Source organism: Amphiura filiformis, chromosome 16, assembly GCF_039555335.1.
Source record: "Amphiura filiformis chromosome 16, Afil_fr2py, whole genome shotgun sequence".
Classification (NCBI taxonomy): Eukaryota; Metazoa; Echinodermata; class Ophiuroidea; order Amphilepidida; family Amphiuridae; genus Amphiura; species Amphiura filiformis.
Window position 1 is genome coordinate 63940082 of NC_092643.1, and position 24281 is coordinate 63964362.

At 35.8% G+C, this 24281-nt stretch overlaps 2 protein-coding genes and 1 long non-coding RNA gene across 6 annotated transcripts in view; 2 read left to right on the forward strand and 1 right to left on the reverse strand.

Annotated features, from left to right (window-relative positions):
- LOC140136337 (cleavage and polyadenylation specificity factor subunit 1-like) overlaps positions 1-3573 on the forward strand; it is a 68934-nt gene extending 65361 nt beyond the window's left edge. For all 4 annotated transcript variants that reach the window (XM_072158064.1, XM_072158065.1, XM_072158066.1 and 1 more), the window contains one exon: positions 1458-3573. In XM_072158064.1, the coding sequence (XP_072014165.1) occupies positions 1458-1505 (48 nt within the window). In that variant the 3' untranslated portion in view covers positions 1506-3573. The remainder of the gene's footprint in view (positions 1-1457) is intronic.
- Positions 3574-4984: 1411 nt separating this feature from the next.
- On the reverse strand, positions 4985-19723 carry LOC140136339 (ribonuclease P protein subunit p29-like). The gene is made up of 6 exons (XM_072158068.1): positions 19610-19723; positions 11736-11965; positions 11122-11196; positions 10331-10392; positions 7222-7323; positions 4985-6250 (listed from the first exon to the last, which is right to left on the reverse strand). Exons 1-6 carry the CDS (start codon positions 19673-19675, stop codon positions 6114-6116), a joined length of 672 nt encoding a protein of 223 aa, XP_072014169.1. The 5' UTR covers positions 19676-19723; the 3' UTR covers positions 4985-6113.
- Positions 13882-17751, forward strand: LOC140136340 (uncharacterized). The gene is made up of 3 exons (XR_011856651.1): positions 13882-14198; positions 15026-15150; positions 17732-17751. It is a non-coding gene; the product is annotated as an uncharacterized lncRNA (long non-coding RNA).
- Positions 19724-24281: the final 4558 nt, after the last annotated feature.

Consider the following 24281-nt stretch of genomic DNA (forward strand, 5'->3'; position numbering starts at 1 on the left):
TAGAATGGCGTGAACACAACACTTATGCTAGTTGCGCGTATGACTGGCACACGCTTATGTGAATTTACAATTGGCGTGTATTGATATAGAATGGCGTGACTTATGCTAGTTGCGCGTATGACTGGCACACGCTTATGTGAATTTAAACAATTGGCGTGTATTGATATAGAATGGCGTGAACACAACACTTATGCTAGTTGGCGTATGACTGGCTGCACGCTTATGTGAATTTAAACAATTGGCGTGTATTGATATAGAATGGCGTGAACACAACACTTATGCTAGTTAGGCGCGTATGACTGGCACACGCTTATGTGAATTTAAACAATTGGCGTGTATTGATGTAGAATGGCGTGAACACAACACTTATGCTAGTTGCTTGGCAGTATGACTGGCACACGCTTATGTGAATTTAAACAATTGGCGTGTATTGATATAGAATGGCGTGAACACAACACTTATGCTAGTTCTTGGCAGTATGACTGGCACACGCTTATGTGAATTTAAACAATTGGCGTGTATTGATATAGAATGGTGTGAACACAACACTTATGCTAGTTGCTTGGCGTATGACTGGCACACGCTATGTGAATTTAAACAATTGGCGTGTATTGATGTAGAATGGCGTGAACACAACACTTATGCTAGTTGCGCGTATGACTGGCACACGCTTATGTGAATTTAAACAATTGGCGTGTATTGATATAGAATGGCGTGAACACAACACTTATGCTAGTTGCGCGTATGACTGGCACACGCTTATGTGAATTTAAACAATTGGCGTGTATTGATATAGAATGGCGTGAACACAACACTTATGCTAGTTGCGCGTATGACTGGCACACGCTTATGTGAATTTACAATTGGCGTGTATTGATATAGAATGGTGTGAACACAACACTTATGCTAGTTGCGTGTATGACTGGCACACGCTTATGTGAATTTACGCAAGCGTCAGTCGCAAATTTCTATTAAAAGCCAAACAAACTGTACAATTTTCAGAAATGCCTTAAATAGGTTTGCTATCTCTTGAGTCCCCAAATGTTCTGCTAATTTGAAAAAGTCAAGAAGGGAATGTTTTGACCAGAAAAGATGTTTTGATTGTTTCCATTTCTGATGGCATTATAGTTTGCATATTAATTAGCATAATATACCTAGCTATACTATGATCAGCCCATAATAGAGGAGAATTAATGGGTTTTTGAGTCAATAAAGTCCCAACTTTACGCCTGTGTAAATTCACAAAAGTGCACTATACTATGCAGGTACTTATAAAGCACTCTTGCAAAGAAAAAACAAGTATCACAGTAAACAAGTATGTGTGCCTGTGCATACCATGCAGAAATGTGTGTGCATGACATCACTGTATTTTAATATGCTCCATGCTCAGTGGCGAGCAGCAAAATTTTGTTCATGTGATAATTCTGTTGTTTTTTTTTCATTCTTTTTCTTACCAGATTATGGATGATTTGATGGATGTGGAAAGACTCACCATGCATTTCTAAAGGAACTTTCCTGCATTCCGCTGCTGAACGGGTGGGGGAGATAGCCACACTATTCTACATATCCCAGTCATAGACTTTCAATTCTTACCAATATCTTTGTGCATTATGATGAACATTTATTTTCTGCACTGTTTTCCTTTAATCTGAAAACATTTGTCACAAGTACCCAATGGTTTATGAAGTTGAGATGGGCATAGTTTGAACACAAATGTAAATTTATGCATGGTACTGTAGCCTAACAGCCTAAGCATACACCTTGGTCTGGGCTGGACATTATAAAGTGAAATTTGAAGAGTGCAGACAACATCACTTGAATTACATTCCAAATCTTGGATAATTTTGCAAAAGTTTTAGCTAAAAAAGAAACAAGGATTTTTATTTTAGGATAATTTTTCTACATGTACAGTCAGTCTTCTCTGAAGTACAAAGTACCGACGCGGACGCACACATTGTGCCGACTTTGAAGGCACGCATACCTGCAGCGGAGACGCAGCACTACGCACTGTTAACTCGCTGTATATGCGCGTGTTGTCACTTTGTACTTCAGAGTGGACAAACTATAGTCTAATGGAGGGAGAGTGAGCCCGTGGAAAGGCTGCAACCGCCACTTCTGGTAATTATTATAAAGGCTAATTTCTTCAAACGCACATTTCTATTTTTCATGAATAAACATGAAGAAATATAGACATATAGTTGCTGTGTGCATTTTCTTCGTAAGAAATAAAGAGGCCTAGTAACAGTGCACCGTCTTTTATGCAGCCATGATGGGACCAAGCATTGGCCGGAAAAATCAGAATAAGAGAATTATGTGGAATTCTGCATGCATTGAATGTTAAAAGTGCTATTCTTGGGACAAGAAGAGATAATCAATATATGGGGTAATGACGCTGAAAGATGAGAGTTGTGTGCTGTATCGACATACCATATTTACTCTTATTCAACACCCCCTTCTATTAAGGACTCAGATAGCAACATTTGCACAGTATTTTTTGTGGGACCTGAGAGCACATCAGACACATCAAATTGCATTCTGAATATGAGGAATGTCCTGATGATATCATATAATTTTGATTTTTTTTAAAATTTGTGATATAAAACAAAATTTATGGCAAAATATTAATATTAAATATTGATATTTTGACATACACATTTTCCCCAAAAGACGGATGGATGGCTTTTCCTCCCAGCTACATACAATTTGAGTACATATCATTAGATTTTATAAAGTTTACTTTGAGGACTATTAAATGATTTAGTTTACATTTGGGCTGCATTTTCGGCCATTTTGATTTATTGATGGCTCTCGATTTCATGCATGAAAAGTGTTGTCAGCATTTCTCAACTTATCTGTAAAAAAAAATGAATCCAGAATTGTATAAATCTGAAGCATGGGTCTCCACTAGCTGAGTAAACAGGAGCGGTTTAGTAAAGGAAATTGTAATCACGCCAATTGGTATTGCTCTTACAACCTTAATTATACGCGAATGAAGTGGTGTGGTACCATTGTTACTTCCCTTTGCAAACGATTTCCTAGCAACAAAGTATAAATACGTCTGTGCACTTTTTGTGCCAAAACACCCTTTCTACACCTACCTTTCTTTTTTCTTTGCCTTTCCTTTTCTTTCTTTCTATTTCTTTCATGGTTTCCCTTTCCTTTCTTTCTTTTTTCCATCTCTTTTCTCTTTCTTTCCCTTTCTAGGCCTTATGAGGTGAGGGTTGGCTATGTATTTATCAGGCAAAGGGCAAATTTGAGATATCATCAACCACATGCTCTTCTCTGGAGCACAACCAACTGTCCTTCTGGAGTACTATAACCTAACCCTAAACCCCAGCCCTCCTAACTCCAATATCTCAATTTTGCTATTAGTAGTACTCATGGAAATCCTATTTTATGTGGATGTAACTCGAGGGGGGTAAAAAGTTATGTACGCTTTGTACGTAAGTGAAAATGGCGAAAATTATGGACAGCCCCTCACACTTTACAATGGTTTGTGCACATAGTAGCGCTTTTCTCAATGCTTAATGCAGTTTTCATACGCTCTTTGTAGCCAATCCAACAAGATGTTAGTGTATTGATGATAATGTATAATTGAATACCTGAGTGGAAGAAGGGCCCAACTCCATCAAAACTGTTTTTGAGATATTAAAAGGGCATTTCGTGATCCACAGCCTCGTGCCCCCACTTTTCTCAAAAAAAGTTGAGATTTTTATATCACTGGAATACTCTGGCTACATAATGTTTATGTACAAAATATTTCTTGCAGATTAATTCGTTTAGCAAAGATATCGTGAAATTTGAATTTCGTTCTGGTGCACCAGAACGAAATTACAACGTATTGTCTATGGAGCAGTGTAATACACATAATCATGCATATACTTGCAAACGCAAAATCGGAATCAACTGAAATTTTGGGAATATGCTTTTTTCGTGGATATCTAATGAAAAATGTCATAAAAAGAGGATGCTAGGATCACGAAATACTCCTTTAAGAAAAGTTTTATAGACAGAATGTTTTCATCTTCAGGGGACCTTTAATACATGAACATACATTCCAAATTATATATGTTTCCATGGCAATTGTACATGTATCAATATGAGCTGGAGTTGGGCCCTTCTTCCACTAATATACTGCAAGTGCCAGTTCTGTAAGCAGATGTATTATAAATAGCTATAAAAATTTGGTAATTATCCATTAATTGCACAAGTTGAAGCATGTAATATGTTAGCAAGAAAGTTTATTGTAGTGAAAAGCAGATTTTGTGGATGAACAAAATTCCTATTTAACCCAATATTTGTGGAAGGGCCCAACTACTGGAGTTGGGCGTTTCTTCCATGATTGAAGACTATTTAGAGAGTGAATTTTGGCTCATCTTTCACACACAAGGAAGAAAAAATTGGAACTGGGCCCTTCTTCCACTTAGGTATTCAATTGCACTCCACATACTTGGTAGTGTAATCCTTTTACAGTTTTATCTTGAGCTAAACTATGATACATGTTCTATGCACAGTGCTTGCTAATTTCTTTCTCATGTACATGATATAGGTTAAACCAGAACCGGAACAGTCTTAAAAAAATTTATTTATAAACACCTTCAATGACATACTGGGAAATACTGTGAAATACTCAGGAATTTTCATGTTGAAAGCTGATTTGAAAAAGGTGTCTAAATGGGTCTACATTAAATTCCTACTTTTTATATGTTTATTTGGTCAGAAACCCACATACAGGCGTCAACATTGGAGAAATTGTATGGATCATCCCCCTATCAAAATAGTGGGGATTTACCCCACCTCCCCACTCTACAACTGCCTGACAACTCCAAACTTTGATCTTTTAATGCATATTACTTATTGCTCAAGAAATATATAGACAAACTAATATATAGACAACTAATGCACATACACTGAATGTTGATCTCAGCATGCACAGATTTGTTTAATTTCTTTCTCAACAAGGAATATTCAGTTATTCAAACAACCAATCACTTTAAATCTCAGTTTGTCATGTTCATGATGAAATAAACAACCAGAAGCACACTTTTCTACTCTATAAGCAAATGAGTAAAACACAAAAGGTGGTGTGGAAGTATGACCTAAGACAAACCTTGTCAGTATAACATTATTATTAAATGTTGTCACTATTTCTAAAATATTTTGTGCCAGCCAAATAAATGTGTAGTAATTACACATACATGTACATGACAAGAATATGAAATTTTGTACAATTTGTAAATAAAGTTGAATGACTATTGTGTCTTTTAATATCTTGAGTTACAACTTATTGTTATCCAGTTAATCATTTGAAAGTGGTAGTATAAATGGTATTAAAGGAAATTAGACCATGAAAAAATAATATTGTTCAGCTGGCACAATTTAATCATGCATCTTGTAATCATGGGTCAATCTTTAAATATTCAGAACTTTCCAAAAAACAATAACCTGCTGTTCTTGTGACCAAGTACTACCAATGAGGAATACAGTGGGGATGAACTTAACCAGTTTTGGAAAATTGGATTTCCAATTGCAAAAGCATAATCACCAGGATCTCAACTGTACCTAAGCTAGCAAATCACATTTAGTTCCAATTGAAAACATGTTGTTTTGAGCTGTCCTGAGCTAGACATAAATCACAGCTTGGTCTGTTGTTTGGCCCATACTTTATGAATAGTCACTGCCCATTATATACATGCAGGTTTAAATTTGTTCCATATCTTTTGATATTCTCATAATACTCCTAATCGGCCCTATGCTTCATTTGTATATGTGACACAATCTGCTCCATGGAGGCCAAAGGCAGCAAAAATATGGAGTAAAAAAACAATACAATATGTACAAAATTAGACATCCCAAAACTTCGTAACTTTAAACCAAGTATGCTAGACCTTTGGTGTTTTCAGTATATGATTGCAAATGTTTGTGTAAAGTGAGAATTATAGTAACTCAATTTTCAAAAATGCCTCCTTTGGCCTCCATGGACCAGATTGTGTCGCATAGATGCATTGGCACATTTCTGTGTTCAGCTGTAGCATAAATACCCTCTTTTTGGGGTTGGAGACACTAGATCAGTCATTGATTTCTGCAATGAATTTGTCTCCACCTCAGTGTCATCATAAATCTATCGTTGGTTTTAACTTGAACTTCTTGACAGATCTTTCGCTGGCCCGTAACCTGAAGTGATTTCCATATATGGTGATTGCTAGCCCATCTAAGGAGAGGGTGAAGATGGAGTTGGCTTTCGGTATTGCTGCAAACAAAGTAAACAATAGTTTGGTGTAAGATACATGCGAATTAAAATGATCTACATGGAGGAATATGACGCGGAGAAGATATCTTACACTTCCCATAATGCATTCTCCCATTTCAATTCAGTTCTGATTTTCTATCTAGTGCAACATGGGTCGATAGTGACAAAAAGTACCTCAGTGAACGAACGGGCACATCCAGATCTAGCAAAACATGTTTATATATGTAAATGTTTATGTTTAGCCAACCTGTATGAAGTAATGGGAGTGCATGTTACAAAAGATTGTGGGAAGGGTAAGCTATCTTCTCTGACCTAGACTGGTATGCTATATGTGGTGGAAGTTTTATGAATGTACCTCTTTTATAGGCTGTATACCTTCCTCTAGTCAGTAATTTAGAGAGTTTTTTATTGTATCTCTAAATGTAATGATGAGAAGTATAATAAAAGTATACATTTTGAGAAAGGAAATGATGCAAGGAATCCAACAAGCATATCAATTAACAGTTGTTGAGAAAATTTGATTTTAATTTACTGACTCAAGAAGGTATACAGACTATAGTTTGCAAAACAAGATTTGACAAGAACACCATGACAACCAAGTTGCACACAGATGCTCAACAGAACCATGCTTTTTATTATGACCTCTGCATATGGTCATATTTTGTACAAAAATATTTTGTACAAAAATAATATTGTAAGATAAATGAAAGTGTTCTTTTCAATCCAAATATAAGGAGGAGGGGCACATTAGGTATGTCGAAGTACTTGAAGAAATACTATGAATTGCACAACAATTAACACTGTGTTGACATGAAAATGGCTAGTTATATAAAAGTGCCGGAACTTTTGATTGAAATAACCATTAAATATTTCTGAAATGTATGTGAGCAGGAAAACAACATGAAATCAGCTTCACAAGAAGCTTTATTGAGTTACTTTAGTATCATATCAAAAGAGTATTAAAAACTCACTTTTTAGTCTGTTTTCCTTTGTGATAATCTTGAAGACATTTCTAGTTTCTTGTAGCATGATTCCTGATGTACCAACATATGATGGACACTTTGATTTAGTTACTGAAATAAAAAAAACATTGATGTATAAATATGTACTAAATATTTGAGATACAAATACAAACAGAACCATAGCTATCCATGTGATGGTGATTTTACACACCATAAGCATGATCCCCTTATCATTTCCTGACTTGCACAACTAGCGGTCACCCGTGCTTCGCCGTCACAATCTTTAGCAGTCACAGCCTTTCGGCGGTTGGTAAGTTGTACTGATATGTTGAGTGTGTAAATGTTCTATTTAATGTGATTAGTTTCGTTAGTGAGATTATCATTTAGAAATACAAAAGTGAGGTGGATTGTTTGTAAACTACACATTATGTAGCAGAAAGATGCAATCAAAGTCTTCATAGGTGTAGATGACACTACTCAGAAAAAGATGAAATTACTCAAGAAAAGAGAGAGGAAAGTCCATTGAAGTCTGATGCAGATTGAAATGCAATAGGTTAAACAATCAACACTTACATTCTTATCCACATTTATGAAGTATTAATTTATCAAATGCAGGGAAAAAATTAACAGACGGCACCAATAGCAAATGCTGCTGTTGCTCCACTCACTTGCCGTGATGTCCCTCAAAATGATCCCCCGGCACTCATTGCCGTGCCTCTAAAGTCTCTGTGCCCTTAGCTCTGTTTTTATCTCAAACTTGGTGACACTCATGCATTGATAGCTAACTTTAATTTAGAAAAAAACATAGTGTTGTGAGTCCAGCTCCATCTCTTAAGTTAAACCACACCTAAGAAGAGTAAGTGTGATAGCACATTCACACTCTGTGTCAATCTTTTTCGACCAAGTGTGGATAAGAGCGATTATAAGCCCGGAAGTACTTGGGCTGGTTTTAGGGGAAACCTAGGTAATCACAGGCATTATTCAGAGGCATAATAATGATGAAATCTGTACAAACAATCCACCAAAACTTTGACCACTAAATAAGCTTTGATAAAGTCTGCAAACAATTCATGAAAACTTCCACACTGGAGGGGTCTTTCTAATTGCTCTATTACATCAATTATCAAAGTCTTCCGATGATCCATGTAGTACACTGTGTGAGAAGCGGCAGATTTTGCTCAACTGGAACAAGACTAGATTGTTTTATTATAGCAATGATGTGTTGACAAAAAATGCTACCGTTCTGCTCAAGTTGGCAAAATTTTGCTGTGTGATTTTGGATCATGCAGGAGTAACAAGTTCAAAGGTTTAAGGCATTGATTTTTTTTAAAGAGTGGATATATGGTCATACTGGTGCATGTAATGTTATATGCAAAGTGTGCATGTAGGTGCAAATGTTTACATGCACAGAGAAAAAAGTACATGCACTGGTGCATGTATGCAGATTTTGTCACTGTCTTGCAAATCAATAGAACTTGGCAACAGAAATTGCCTTGGTGCCTTTTAATTAATCCATTTTGTCTTGGTGCCCTTTTGAAGCCATCAAAAATGCCTGGGCACCCTGCCTTTTTTAAATCAGCTGAAGGCAAACCTGCATTGCCCCTTTGAACACAAACTTTTTTCCCTGCACATACGAGGGGCGGTCAATAAGTTCGTAGAACAAGGTACTTGAAAGAGTACTAGCCAAATTCTTTCTATCTCACTCTTGAGCATGGTCACTGCAAACCTTAATGCACCCGCCGCAATTTTTCTGGCAGCCTTCTATGTCAACAAAATGGAAGTCTTCCGATAGCTCCTTGAGCCACTCTTCAGTGAAGGCTCACCAGCATTGATCACCAGCAAACCTGATATTATGAAGGTAGGACCTAAAATTCGAAAATAGGTTTCACTAACTGGAGGCCATGCCTGAACCACAATGTGGTTACTTTAGTTAACTGACCCCTCTGTCGTGAATGGCAGCTTGACAAACTAAGAATAGCGTACAGGAAACAATCCGAAAAACCGTTACATTCCTACCATCAACCCTCTTCACATGATGGCTTGCCTCAATTTTGCTATCAAAATTGTATGATCTATGCCTATGATTGTACTTTCATTTGGCAAATGATCCGTCATCAAGACTTTCCCTGGATCTCAGAAACAGCGATGAAGAGCTTGCACTATGGTGACCGAGTGATGATCTTCTTAGGGGTGGGAGATCCAGGTGCTTCCACTAAATGCACTCGTAATTTCAGTGATTAAAAATATATGTCTAATCACCTTAGCCACATATAGATTAAACTTGCCTCGGTCCTCATTCTAAGTGTATAGAAGGTGTGGACCTGAATATGTCAATTGGTATCAATTTTGTACAGGAAGATTCTGGGACCCCCATCTAGAAGACTCCCTGGAATACCCAATGTTAATGGATTAATGTTTAAAGCACATTCATCAGAGTTGTCATATTTTGTGGCTATCTCATCTTTCTTATTTGGCCCTTTATTCATTATCAATGCCACTGTACCAGCATGTATATCATTAGTGATGCCGTCAGCAAGTCTTTTGGACCTTGGATGATCTTCAAGGACGCTCATTCCATTCTTGAACTCTAAGAACCATTTCGTTGCTGTTGAATACCAAGGACTTCATTACCATTTACAGCAACTGTACATTGTTCAATTTCATTTGAGTTTTCACCGCCGTCCAGAGAAATTTCCATAATGCCCCTGTATTCACTTCTGGTAGTACCTGTGAATTCATGGAGGTAGGCTTCCTCTGAAGAGTGTCCTGCCCACATACAGTGATGCAAAAATCTAATATCTTTGCAGTAATGTTTTGAAGGAACAAGCTTTCAAATGAGACCAAATTCAATACCGTGCGACAAAGTAGTATACCGAGTTCTACGAACTTTTTGACCGCCCCTCGTAGTTCTTTCAACAAAATGTTTTTAATATGTTTTTACCAATATAAAAAATTAAATTAAAAAAACATGAAAAAAAAAATGAATTGGCTAATTTATTTTTCTGAGACAAATGTGCACCGTAAAACCAATGCAGCTGCAGGAGCTCTGAGAGATACTTTTGTTTGTCATATTAGGATTTAAAATCCTTGAAATTGTACTTTTATGCAAGCCACTTACCTGTTAAGATGCTCCCATGGAGGTCTGCCTTCAATAATTTGTGCTGAAACTGTGACATGACTCTATGAGAACAACACATTTAAAATCAGTGGCACGATATTGTCTCCACATAGCAAAAATAATCAAATCATCACATACACATGTATCACCACTACACCAGTAGCCTATTTAGACTGTCATCCCATCACATCTAACTACTTGCATTACTGGAATTGCAGCAGAGGGCATGATGATTTGGTCAAAAGTATTGTTGAGAGTGTAGGCCCCTCCTCATCTTATCAGCTTTTCTGTCAATCTTTAAATCTTCCAAACTCTTATCATGATGCACCCTCTACAACAGTTCCTGATGCAGCCACTAGTGTGGTGGTAAAAAGTCACTGACTAAAAATATATGGAAATATATAAGGTAAAAACATTGAGTATGAGTATAAAAAATCTGTTGCAAATATAACATTGCAGATTAACTTGCATTTTTTTGTACCACATGGCTACAATTTTAAATAACTATACTAGTTAATTAATTATTGACGGTTTATATACTATATCACATGCTTTAAAAAAATTATTTTACGTATTTATTGAGTTTATTGAGCTAAGGGTGATTTGCCCCCTAAAATCCCCAAATAGCCCTTGAAAATTATATTATGTGGGGGGTCTTTGATAAAAAAAAAAAGTAGCCCCTGAAAGGAAACTATTTTCAAGCTTTTTTAAGGAGAATGTGAGTATTTTTGTTCAAAAGTAGCCCCCGAAATAAGAAAAAGAAGTATTTTGAGGTGTGACTGCTTACGTACATAGGTCTATCTGTGTTGAGACTGTCCCTAGCATAGTCAACCCACAACTGATGGAGCGGCTCATAATCTGCATAGCTGTAAACAGAAAAACAATTGAATACTTAAGGGCTCTGGAATGAGCATTTCAACAGTATGTTTTGTGGGACATGAGAGCACACCAGACATATCAAATTGCATTCTGGATACGAAGAATGTCCTTCTGATATCAAATCATTTTCATTTTTTGAATTTCATGATATAATACAAATGTTATGACAAATTATTAAATTTGATATTTTTTTTTTTTTGATATAACAGTCCTAGAAGTAAACTTAATGATATGTACTTAAAGTGTATGTTGCTGGGAGGAAAAGCCGGTGATCAATTGACAATTTTGACCTTTCATATTGAGGATATACATTTTTTTCCCAAAAAGACCTAATTTTTTTGGTGTTTTGGGGAAAAAATCCATCAATATGAAAGCATGAAAGGTCAAAATTTTCAATTGATCGTCGGCTTTTCATCCCAACTGCATACACTTTAAGTGCATACAATCAGATTTTATAAAGTTTGTATAAAGAAAAAAGTAAAGCACAAGCACCACTTTGAAGAAAATTAATTATTTCTCCACTTACTTGTGATGTTCAGGTGGTATATCATAAAGTTTCATCTCTTTTCTTTGTGATGCAGTGAGTACTTTTTTTGCTGTCTTTTTGCCTTTCCTTCTCATCATTGCTTTCTTTTGAATGGCTAGGTCCATCATGACCTCCTTACTCCTCGTCATATTCGCTAACCCTTCTTGGTCTTTGAATGGGACAACTCGCTTCAAGAAACTGGATATGAATTTGTCTGGATCCTTGGGAACCTGTGTTAATAGAACAGCAGAATCAGATTTATTAGAGTACAGCCTGCCTCAAAAAATTCTAATATTGCGCATAATATCCAGTACGACAATGCACAAGACTGCTGACTTTGAAGTCAGTACAAAGGACTTTTGTTATTGATATTATTATTGTTATTTCTTATTTCAATAATATTGAAATGGATTATTTTCATGTGATACTTACAGGTTTTAATGCGTATCACTTGCTGGGAGTGAAATTGTACAAAATAATCCACACATACTGAAATTTTGATGCGTCTAATGCATGAGCCCCGAAGGGAGGGGGGTACATTAGATGCATCAAAATCTCAGTACAACTTACAAGTGCATTATTTTGTACAATTTCATGAGCAACAAGTGATACACATTTATTAACCTATTTCATACATGAGAAAAAATTCCATGATTTTTGCTACTTTTATAACAATATTGTCACTAAAAGTGTTGGAAAATACAAGCAAATGCATCGACCCGCAAGAAAGCACTGCGCGTTACACGCGAAGTGCGTGTCCGTGCATTAAACACAATCAATGCATGTTTTGGATTTTTCTAACACTTGCTCTGATTGGTTCTCGCTATCAAAGAGTGTATGAAAAGAATATATTGCACGATATATTATCACACAAAGATAAGCCATTCTATTATTATTTATTATTATCTAGAATTGCTGCAAATTAAGTTTGTTGTTTTACTTGTTTATATAATTCCCCATGAGCCGGTACGGTGGCTGTATTGCTGTGTTATTGTGACGTGTGTTAGTGATGTAACCATGGTGATGTACCATGGCGTACACAATTTAAAAAATATTGTACTTTTCAAATACCGCGCAATACGTAATTTTATTGTATCGCTCCAAAGCCTGGTATAAATAATATTTTTATTGATTTTTAAAACAATGACACTCAATAATATACCATGCTGTCCAAACGGAACCTTTCTTCGTTAAACAAAATTGCATATTTTTCTCTAGGAAATAATGAAAAGATGGGACCAGATTTGGAATTTTAGAAATTACAAACTGTTACCACTGAAATGTATACACAAAATGTAGTCCATCTGACTTCCTGGAGAGTGTGACGTCAGCACTTTCTTCGTGACTGGCACATGATTTCTTTGAATCAACACTTGCGATTTAATACTACGCGCACTGGAGCACGCACTGGTGTCACTTTCTAGAGGAAGCCAAATAGACTAGAGTTGGGCCACACTGCCACACTGTGTAATGCTCAAATTATATAAAGATGCAAATTGTTGTTCAATTTCAAGTTTTTGCCAACAAACCGGGCCAACAAATGCCGGTGGCACACTATTTTGATCTCCATTTGTGACAAACCATGATAGTGGATTTACCATACGCCTGTACTGTCAGAAACCAGGGGTTTGGGGGGAGAAATAAATAAAGGTCTGCCTTGATGGAACGTGTGGCCTAAAAGGAAAAACAAGGAAAACCAAGTGCTTAGTCTTAACCTTAGGGCATGAGAGCACATCAGACAGATCAAATTGCATACTGATAACCCAGGAGCACCAGGTGATGTTAGAGTTTAAAAATATGATTTTTTGCTATTTTTAGTTGATAGGATTTTTTGGATACCTTATTACCTCTAGAATGTCCCCTGAAAGGGAGACCATTAAAAAAATACACACAGCTCATGTTACAGGGGGGGTCAAATTAGGGTTTGTACAGTAAAGTATAGGGAAATCAAAGCTGTTTTTGATTTTGACTGCATTTATTTATTATGCAGTTTACTATGACAAATTTGGTTTTAAAAGAAAGATATTCATGTAAATTAATTTTTCTAAAATAAAAACTTAAAATTTGTGTATGGTTTTCATGTAATTAATCACATAAAATTGATTAGTTGAACACTGCCCTCGAGGCTTAATTGTTGTTAATGAGCTATACGCAGCCTGTCATCATGACATGCTGCATATAGCTATTATCACACGGTGGTGGGCAAATTTGCCAAATTATATGGCACTGGTTAAATTGCATGATTTGAATGTTCTAGTTGGAGTAGATCCACTTAAAAGAAGTTAAACTCAAAGTTATAAGATTCAAGCTGCCGTTGATAGACACGTCAAGCATGATAACATGATTATTACAACCTGACGGTGTGGTGTTTGTGACTGCTTGTATCAACTGTCATGACTAAGCTTAGGCTTGTTCCAGTGCCAGTGGTTCTGTCTTCTGAGACTGAAGGTATATGAATTCTTGGTAAGTTGCATTTTATCTATGAAGTTTTGACTTTCACTTTAGAAAGCATATCATGGTACATGAATGTAAATTCCACTTTACTATGAGCATATACCTGTACGGTATCGTACATGGTATTTTAATGGTAATATAAATAATTTATGTGATATTGATATTTATTGTCATGATTGTTATTATCATGTATCAAATGACTGGTTTGATCAGTTGAGTTACTGGTACCATTCATGCATTAATACGTAATCAATTTTGCTTCAAGACAAGTTAGTTGCACAGGCAAATATTCAAGCTGACCAGTGTTAAATATTAAATTCGGGATTAAATTATTCTTTATCACTTAGGCCCTATCAGTCAATGTGTTTACGTTAGCGTCGGTCGACTCAGCAGGATCCATAAGTTTGGACGTAATGCTAAGTGTAAAAGGCCTGTATAAAAATCTGCAAAAAAAGTGCAATATTGTCACAGAGATCTGCAGGAATATCTAGGTCTATGTCCCAAGTCTATTCTAGACTCTCTATTGTCTTTTTCCCAATTGATGTATTTTATTGGGAATTTCGACTTGTATACATGACATGTGAAATGTGGTCATTTATGGGCATTTCCACGGTAACACGTGTTACACTTTAGCGCATCCACGTTTACTTTCCATCCTCTGGTTGTAATATAGTAAAATTTAATAATACAACAATGGTGCGAAAGCCGTAACCAACAAAAACAAAATCATAGCAACCGCATTGACCCTCTTTATTTCAAAAAAAAAAAAAGTTTATTGCTGAACAATAAACTCAATAAACGTTATTTAAACTTAAACACAATTTTGAAAATTTCAGACGTATATCACCAAGATTATCAAAAAGCTGCAAGGTCAAGGGAGTGAAAATATCACCAAGTTTATCAAAAGCCGCTGCAAAGTCAAGGGAGTCGCCATGCAGAAATATAGATTTGCAAGATAAGCGTAAGCAATTGTACTTTTTTTTTTGCCAGTTCACATGAATTTCTAACAAGTTTTCTATTCCCTGTTTCTAACTTTATACTTTAATACAGAGATGTGATTTTCAGAAATTTTCCTGATTTCATGAAATTTTATTAAAAATTTATTGTTTTCAGGAAATTTTGCCCTGCACGATAGAAATTAGAATGAGACAGCTCATTTTTTCAGGAAATTTCAAAGCATATCAGGAAATTTGGACCATGTACTGTATCACATCTCTGTATTTATTTTATTTTACAATTTTACAATAATTAATCCAAGTCATGATAAAAAATGATATGTTGATAAAAATGATATTCATAAATTATGACCACATTTGCATGAATTGCCAATATCAGTGATTCTGAACAGTCCACTTCTGATGAAAACACTTAGTTAAACACCTCGGTATTGTGCTGACAAACAGTTCAACTCTTGACTGCAAACATTTCAATGTCCTGTAATGAGATTGATTTCTGGTCTAGCAGTTCTTTGTGCAGCATTTGGATTGAATTTCATTAGTCATTTCTCTTAGCAAGCTTCCCAGAGGAGAATTTTCTATTGCAGGCTGACATTTATATTACCTTTATGTCCCTGATATGCACAAAAATGCATCAATTGGATATTTTGTGCTAAAAGTTGTGACCTGATTAAAAGTTTGTTTTATAAATCATTGTAAAAGACGGGTGATTTTGTGGTATTCAGCTCTCTCTCTCTGTACTTCCTATCATTTTGTAGTTCTACACACTAAAAAGTATATAGATTGATGGATATCGTGCACTAGAGTTTATCACCAGATGTCTGCCGATGCTCCTATTTCACAACAACTTTGCGTGGTAATATCTACGCAGCACATGCGTAGCATAGCAAAACACTGGCATCAGCAGACATCCAGGGATAAAGTCTGAACATATCAAAAGTTGATTTTTGGACAAATTCATTGTTTATGTTGTAGCAATTATTTTGAAGTTGAAGTACTTTTGCTCCTATAGGGCCTAAACCACTTTAGTTTCCTCAGTGGGAATTCACAGGGGTGATTTTCCCACAGAAACATTTAAAAGTACTTTTGCTCCTATAGGGCCTAAACCACTTCAGTTTCCTCAGTGGGAATTCACACTAATATTATTATATTATTTGATTTGTAAATTATAAGATGTTTGTAGCAAAGACAAACCTATAATATTTCAGGTCATTTCATCATGGCAGTTGGCAATGGTAGGCTAATCAGTCTGCCGCCTGGACAACCAATTCTTTAGAAATGCTTAGTCGCGCTAAAAGTCGATCGATACATGTAAAAATCAGCACAATTCAGAGATACACCTTTTGCTATGAAATTAATTTTCTCGGTCAAATATAAAGCAATATTTTTTTTTTTCTTCAGTAATGTCAGTTAAAAACTTGGTGCTTGAATATACATTTTTTTTAAAATCCTGGTGTTAAAATTAAGCATCAAATTGTGTCTTTTAGTGTGATATTTTTGATTTTTAAAGGCCTTGAATTAGCCTGCGAGCTTTTTACGGAATTCATGTTTTAGCGTCTCAAACTAACATAGTTTGCTAAAGAAAGATATTTCCCACCTCTGTAAAGCACATCGTGTGGGTCTATATGTTATAGTTTTGTCAGAATTTCCGTTTTTGTTTTACCCTTTTTCCATTCATGCTCCGAAAATGTCAAACTAAGTAAATGTAGGCAATGGTGAGTACTTTTATCTCGAGAGCAACCAGCAGAAATAGTCGATATTTCCTTTGTTGTTATCCAGGTCAATTTTTCATTGAAAGCAAATTGCCCGACCAGCGATTAAATCCCCAATTGGGTGTTCTGGTTAAACATGATCAGTAGGAGCGCTATAGGTCTGGGAATTTCTTTGCTATATTGAAGTTCTGGCAACACTATAGCCATGCCGGTATTCCTATTAAACCCAGGGATATCGATCCACAATGCTAGTACTAGCCTTTAGATTTCACGTGTTGATTTAGAAATTTTTTCAGCCGACGGTGAAAGATGGTGAAATCAAAATGGAAATTCTGACAAAACTATGATATATAGCTCACGGTGATGTGCTTTAGAAAGTTGGGGAAAATCCTTCATTAGCGAACTATATTACCGGTACTTTGAAAAGCTAAAAGGTTGATCCAAGAAAAAGCTCGCGGGCCGAGCTGAAGCCTATAAAAATCGAATATCTTACACTAAATGACTGAATTTCAGGCCTAAGTTTAACACCAGGATTAAAAAAAAAAAAATCAGTATCAAGCATTATAGTTTTTCCAGCCATTTACTGAAAAAATGAAAATTATTGCTTTTCATTTGGCTGAAAAAAAATTTTACACTGAAAAGGTGTAACTCAAAATTTTGCTCATTTCAACACCAATTTCGATCGTTTGTATTGCCTCATTAAATGACTGAGTGAGCCTTGCAGAACAAAAGAATCGGTTGTGCAGGTAGCTGACTGTAATGTCTTGCATGATACAGTTGTGCACACATTGTTTTTCACTTGTCCATTTCACTGCCAAGATTAAATGAAATGGAGTATAACATGAGTAAAACTAGATTGTTTGTGTCTTTTCAGATCAATGAAATGGCTCTACTGAATGAATGCATTGATGAACAGATTATATCGACTACTACTAGCAAGTGTCATTTTGGAAATAATAATTAAGTAATTCAAGATTAAGAACTTGCAGAATGTATGTTACATTAAGGGAAAGGGGATAATAGATAAGGTGACAGGCACACATCATGGCAATTTCCACTGTTCTTTGCCCAGCATTATGCGTATGCATCATACTTTGATCAAGGTCCATTTCATATCTAGTACAAAAATGTAGGCATACAAGAAAGCCATTTTAAACATCAATATTATTCCAATTGCCCTGGTTGATATACACTGATGTCACCTCATCTATACATTTATGACCATTAATTGTTATTGGCCTGTTAAAATGTAGTAAAGCTAGTCTTAGAGATACTGTCCAATAGTTCTTACAAAACAATGGGACAGCATTGATTTAGTATATTTAGTAAGACCACACTAAGGCATTTAATTTTTCCAACTTGTCAAAGCGATATATGTAGTATACCATTTGATATGTTAAATACAAAATTATACATTGCTAAGGAGCAACTTAAAATGTGTGTTGAACAGCACTTTCACTTTTCAGTAAAGTTATTATGGTTCAACATAATTAAGCCATACTTTAAATAAGATTCTTAAACACTTGAGAACGTTCCTGCAATCTTATTGGTTCTTACCTGTGTGATATGACACGATATCACACGGGTCAGCAGCGATGTGCATTGACGCGATCACGCTGTACTCGCTATTTGAACCAATCGGAGGCGCATAACAACAACGGGACTGATCGATTTTAAGCCCTAGGTAATTCCTTGCAAAATGTAGGATTTAATTTCATTAATATTTGTAATAGGGGGCCTACTTGTAATGATATTTTTATTTGAATTGAAGTGTTTAAGAATGATAATAAAAGTATTGTTTTTAGTCGCTGTCGTGCATCTATCGTCTCATATAACACGAGGCGACATCATTATTTTTGGCGTAAAACAACTCGGCTTCCTCGTTGTTTTACTTAAAATAATGATGTCGCCCGTGTTATATGAGACGATAGATGCAATCCAGGGGCTAAAAACAATACCCTTATGCTCTAATTCACACCTGTGGCTGAGATCAATCCTGTGGTAAGCAGACTCAAAGCAGATACAAAATAATTAATAAAAACATGTTGACAATGCATATTGTGTAAGATTGCCAAGTAGAATGATAATGCAAGATTTTTCAATATATGTCAATCAAATCATTAAAGACTCTCAATGTAATACACAGTGGCTGCCTGTGCTTGTGGCTCAAAGTGAAGCAGGTGCATATGGTGGGATCATTTTAGACTGAAAATAAGGGTAATGTGCAAGTCTGGGGTGCCCTGCAGTTTCACTCTCACCCTGAGCCTATAGGAGTTACGCCATTGTAATACGCTCATGTACAAATAACGCATCCATTGACACATATTTTATGCTATATATGGTGTTTTTTTTTTTTTTATGAAAAACGATTTGTTTAAACAAGATATAATTGTGATATTTGAATTTCTTGTGTGATTTCCTTTCATTTGATACCCATATTGACATACTTTCGATGAAATTCAGATTTGACCCCCCTGGGGGGTCCGTGTGAATATTTTGGGGGTCTCCGGTCGGTGCTTAAAATACTTGCCATGGACCATCCAAATTGATGGTGCAACTAAAAATAGCATTAAGAATTCAAAAAAAGTACTCTGTGCTCCCTGGTTATGAATACTTTAGAAAAATTGGCACTGCTCCTAATTAACATAAAAACACTCAAAGAGGGAAAACAACTTTTTTGACAGTACACACAGAGCAATTCTGAGTCTGTACTCTTTTAGTTAAACTTTTAGGCTCTAAACCATGCACTTACCTGCAACAAGTCCTTATCTTCTTTGATTTCTGCTGGTAATTGGGCATATAAATCTTTGCCTTCCATTTTCACCTGTAGTCTGAATTACTGTATTTTAGAAACACAAAATAAAAACAAAATTACTTCATACATTTAATTTATTTGTCTTTTGCTATTCTTCAAATTCAAGTTTGTTTAAAAAAATCGGAAAGTGAATCCCCTTTTCAAAATAAGCATACAAGCTACAAGGCAAAAAAATATGGACTCTTCCTACATTTTCTCTCCATTTTGAAAATGCTAATATTGACGAATGCTTGATCATTTCACGGTAAAAAAAATTGTGCATTTTTGGACTGAATTTAAAGCCTTTTAAGTAATCTTTTTAAATATTTAGATATTTCTTTTTTTCTTCGAAAATGATAATATGCAATCATTATGAAAGTTCCCAATACATTTGGACGCGAAAACATTGGGAATTTGCAAAGAAACATAAACTTCACCTCTATCACTCAAAATATCTCGCACTATTTGGATTAGGACGGCGAGTGTGGCCTCAGAATTAGTCTCCTACGCAGCCAGTTTGGTTACGCTTCTTCCACATGTGGAGGGAGCGTAACCAAACTGGCTTCGTAGGAGACTATGATTTGGGATCGTTCTGCCATATGTGACATGATCAAGAGGAATGAGTCACATGTCGACCCTGGTCAAAAATGAGTTTTACATATGTTTCTAAAGAGGACATTTATAGCTTTCAGAAACTGAAAACTCCATGTTGATATGACTTTTCTTTGCAAAGTTACATCAATTTATCAATCGCTGAAAACAATATAAAACAAAAGAATTTGAACACTTTCTTTGTCTCAAAATCAATATTAGCGACATCCCGACTCATTTCCCTTGATTGTGTCACATATTATCATAATCTAAAAATTATGATAATATGTCACTATAGGCCTAATGTCGGACCAACAGAAAATCATCCCGTTTTACTACAAATAGGGCGAATTTGACAGTTTGCTCATAGATTTAAGTTGGAACATGTGTAAGTATTACAAATATGCCAAAAAATCATTTTTGAAAAAAATAAAGGTATATTCTGAAAAAATCAGTCTGCGTGGTTTACTTCGCTCGGGCAGTAAACCATGTTAATCGGTGATGAACAACGGTGAAACATGATTGAATCCCTAAATAGCTGCATTGTGTCAATTTTTTGTGTACTGCCAAGTTCTAACTTCTTTTCTCAGTCATCATAGGCCTACATGTATATCCTAACATGCATTTTAGGATACGATAATCATGATAATTACTGGGTAGGCCACCTACCATACATTACATGTCTGATATATGAAGGGGGGTCGAAAAAGTTTTGACTCCCAAAATTTGGGGGTAAGGTGTATCGGTGGTTGGGGGTCATAACATATTTCTTGCCGCAATAGGGGGGTCGCAATTTTATTGATGCCGGCTTTTTGTAAATTTGGGACCTTGATCCCCCTTCCAAAGAAAATGATACTATTGATACGTACATGTAGCTAGGACCCTAAGTGCATCCTAGGCAGTACTGCTGCAAGACTCCAGGTCCATAGATCATTCATTATGTTTAAATGAGTAGTCTTGCTTGCAGGACTAGGCCTACATGTATAATGTTTTCCAAGGTTCCTTTGTCTTTGACAGTGTTAACCATCGCGTATACGTACGCGACGTCAAGCGTGTGCATTGGACCTTCACCTTGTGCAAAATAATACGCGCTAGACGGGTAGCAGTACGCTTAATTTGTAAAAGGAAATCTGAATAACAGTATAGTTCGAGGAGCTCTGCTCTGACAATTAACACTCCAATCTACGAAGGCCAGTCATAGTCATGCAGTAGGGCAATGGAACCGCGCTACGTGAACGAGCTAGACTAGACTAGGCCTTATGCTGGTTTCATACTACCTTGCCGCTGAGCGGCGTGGCGCACGCGTATTGCAGACAAATGGACACAATCAAGGCTTGTCATTGGTTGAAACGCCCTGCCGCTTGCCGCTGCGGCAAGCGGCAGGAAAGTAGGGCCTATGCAGTATGCTGGAGGCTTTACATGTACCTGCCCTGTCTTTAATATTTATTAAAGAAAAGTATTCTAGCCAATCATGCAATACATCATGTACCCGGTACTTTGGTTTGAATGGCTGTATACATGTAGACATAACATAAGCTTACTACTATATCCCCATCATACATGTACTAGTACAACAAGCTTAAGCTTATACATGTACCATGCATGTGCATGATGTGTACACATTGAAGTTGAGGATGTTATTGTTGGGGTGCTGGTGAAACGTAAACAAACAAACCTCATCTGATCACCATTATACGATACAGAGATGTATTCAACAATGACATGTCTTGTAACAGTAAGTTGTATAATGTTTATCATCACTCACATGCTAAGAATTGGCGACTCGACCGACTCGACCTTCTGACAACTCGACTTCTGACAACTCGACCTCCCTGACAGCTCGATGATATCGTCGATGACTGATCTTGTTTGTTTATTTTTTTGGTTGATGTTCTGTTTGTGCATATCAAGTGAGTATTATTGTTATAATATCATGGAATGTACTTGTTACTAAAAATGGTTTTATTGTTAAACCAATTTGGAATGAGCTTATTTCTGTAATTGTTCAAACATGATATTGATTTTTCCCATTCAAAATTTAATAAAATGTTTGGTGTCCCAGGTGATAAATTCCTTACCCATTTGTTCCTGATTTTAAATATATTATATTTATATTTGCAAATTGCAAAATAAAAAGCCAACTTTTATTGGATTTAAGGCCCATGTTAAAATTAATAGGGAAACAGAATACTTTATTGTTAAGAGTTTTTTGATATGTTTGTACTTTGTTATGTTTTTTATAAATACAAGGAATGAAAATCCAGATTAATTTTGTAAGCTTTTGTAAACTCCAACTGCAATATTAAAGGATTTTATTTCACTATTCCACTTGTGTTTGAAATTTAAAAGGAAAGAAAATCGCAACAACGCATCGAGACCGCTGTGTTTCCATAAGGTGCACCGTGCATGCAGATAAGCATCGCATATGTGTAGCGTATCTGTGATAACAAAAAATACACAACCAGTAATTAATGATGCAAATTACCACTAATTACAGCTAATTATGTATTCATGATATTATTGTGTAAATTTGGCGTGAGTAATTTTGATGGTTTTTTTTTTCAATATTTAAAGGTGGGTAACCTGATTGACAACCTCATCCCCTCACTTTACCCCATCAAAATGCTGATTTTGGTATCAGGTGAAAGCTCATATTTTTCTCATTAACATGCTGAAATTAGGCATTCCAAATTGGTATATTTCCGGAGAAATCATCAAAAAACTGTCAAATTAGTCTCAAATGTGATATACCATATTTTAGACTAATTCAACAGTTTTTTGATCATATCTTCGGAAATACACCGATTTGGAACTCCTAATTTCAATATGTTAATGAGAAAAATAGGATCTCTCATTTGATATCAATTTATTACATGATCATGATAATTATCATTAATAAAAACACTGTACATTTGCAAGGAATATTTACATGTTCTTTATGCATTTTATGTTATAGATAAGTTTTAAAGAATTTGATTTTCAAAATATATCAGGTCACCTTCCTTCAATGAAAGTGTATTCATTCATCATAAATTGTCAAATATGAACCTGTTATGATGTTGAGTAAAGAAACTGCAGTTAATTACTTAAATATAATACAAAAAAATACAAAGTTTGATGTCAAACTTTGACATTTTGACGGTGTCTAGAATAGAATTTTTATTTTTTCTGTAAGCATGCATATGTGGCTCCATTGCTCAAAGCCAAATCCGAAAGTAAAAATAAAAATTCATTTGCAATGAGATTTAAATCAACATTTTGTTATTTGGATTAACATGAGAGGATAATATGGTATCCATAAAGGGTAGGCTTATATGGAATGCTGCTGTAATAATTTATGTGCACGACTAGCGCAAAATTTTGTGCATGAATGCTACCAATTTGGTTAAAATCAAAGGTTAATAGCTGTTAATTTTGGTATTAAAACACAGGACTTTCATAAATCTTATCAATATTGGTTAAAACTTTTTCCCCCCCCCCCCCCATTCTATAATGAGTCAAACTTTTTGGTCTACCCCTTTGAAGACATAAAACTTTTTTGCCCCCTCCATATGCCCCCCACCACCAAAGTATTTATGATCACTTCCTAACTTATAAACAACATGAAGCGGTAGGCCCTACTATAATTTTTTTTAAAAAGGAAACGAAAATGGGGACAAGAAAAGGTACGATATGTGGGTAACAAAACAACAACTCAGTTGGTCGAGTTGTCAGAAGTCGAGTTGTCCGAAGGTCGAGTCGTCACCATTCTTCCCAGAATGCAATATTAAATATGGCCGCGCCCATGGTCATACATTTACGTAAATTACCCTTTGCGAAACAGTCGTGGTTCAGGCCTGTGATGAAGAGTATTTCATCATATACACAGAAAGCAAACAAGAAGGACTTTGATACCTCTGAACTGGATATTTTAGTGTGTCCTTTGTCAAAGAAAGCACTGAGGTAGGTTCACAAAATGCACAGGGCGATCCTGACTTTTAGACCACCCTCGCAATATAGGGCTCAAATATTACTATTTCATCAAGGTTTAATATTCTAA

Bases quoted from the DNA above. Each gene is read 5' to 3' on its own strand.
- LOC140136339 (XM_072158068.1), bottom strand. From the start codon at position 19,675: ATGGAAGGCAAAGATTTATATGCCCAATTACCAGCAGAAATCAAAGAA. The intron at 7,324-10,330 runs GTAAGTGGCTTG...TTTTTATTTCAG, and splicing joins CCATGGGAGCATCTTAACAG to TAACTAAATCAAAGTGTCCA. The intron at 6,251-7,221 runs GTGAGTTTTTAA...CTTTGTTTGCAG, and splicing joins AAAGGAAAACAGACTAAAAA to CAATACCGAAAGCCAACTCC.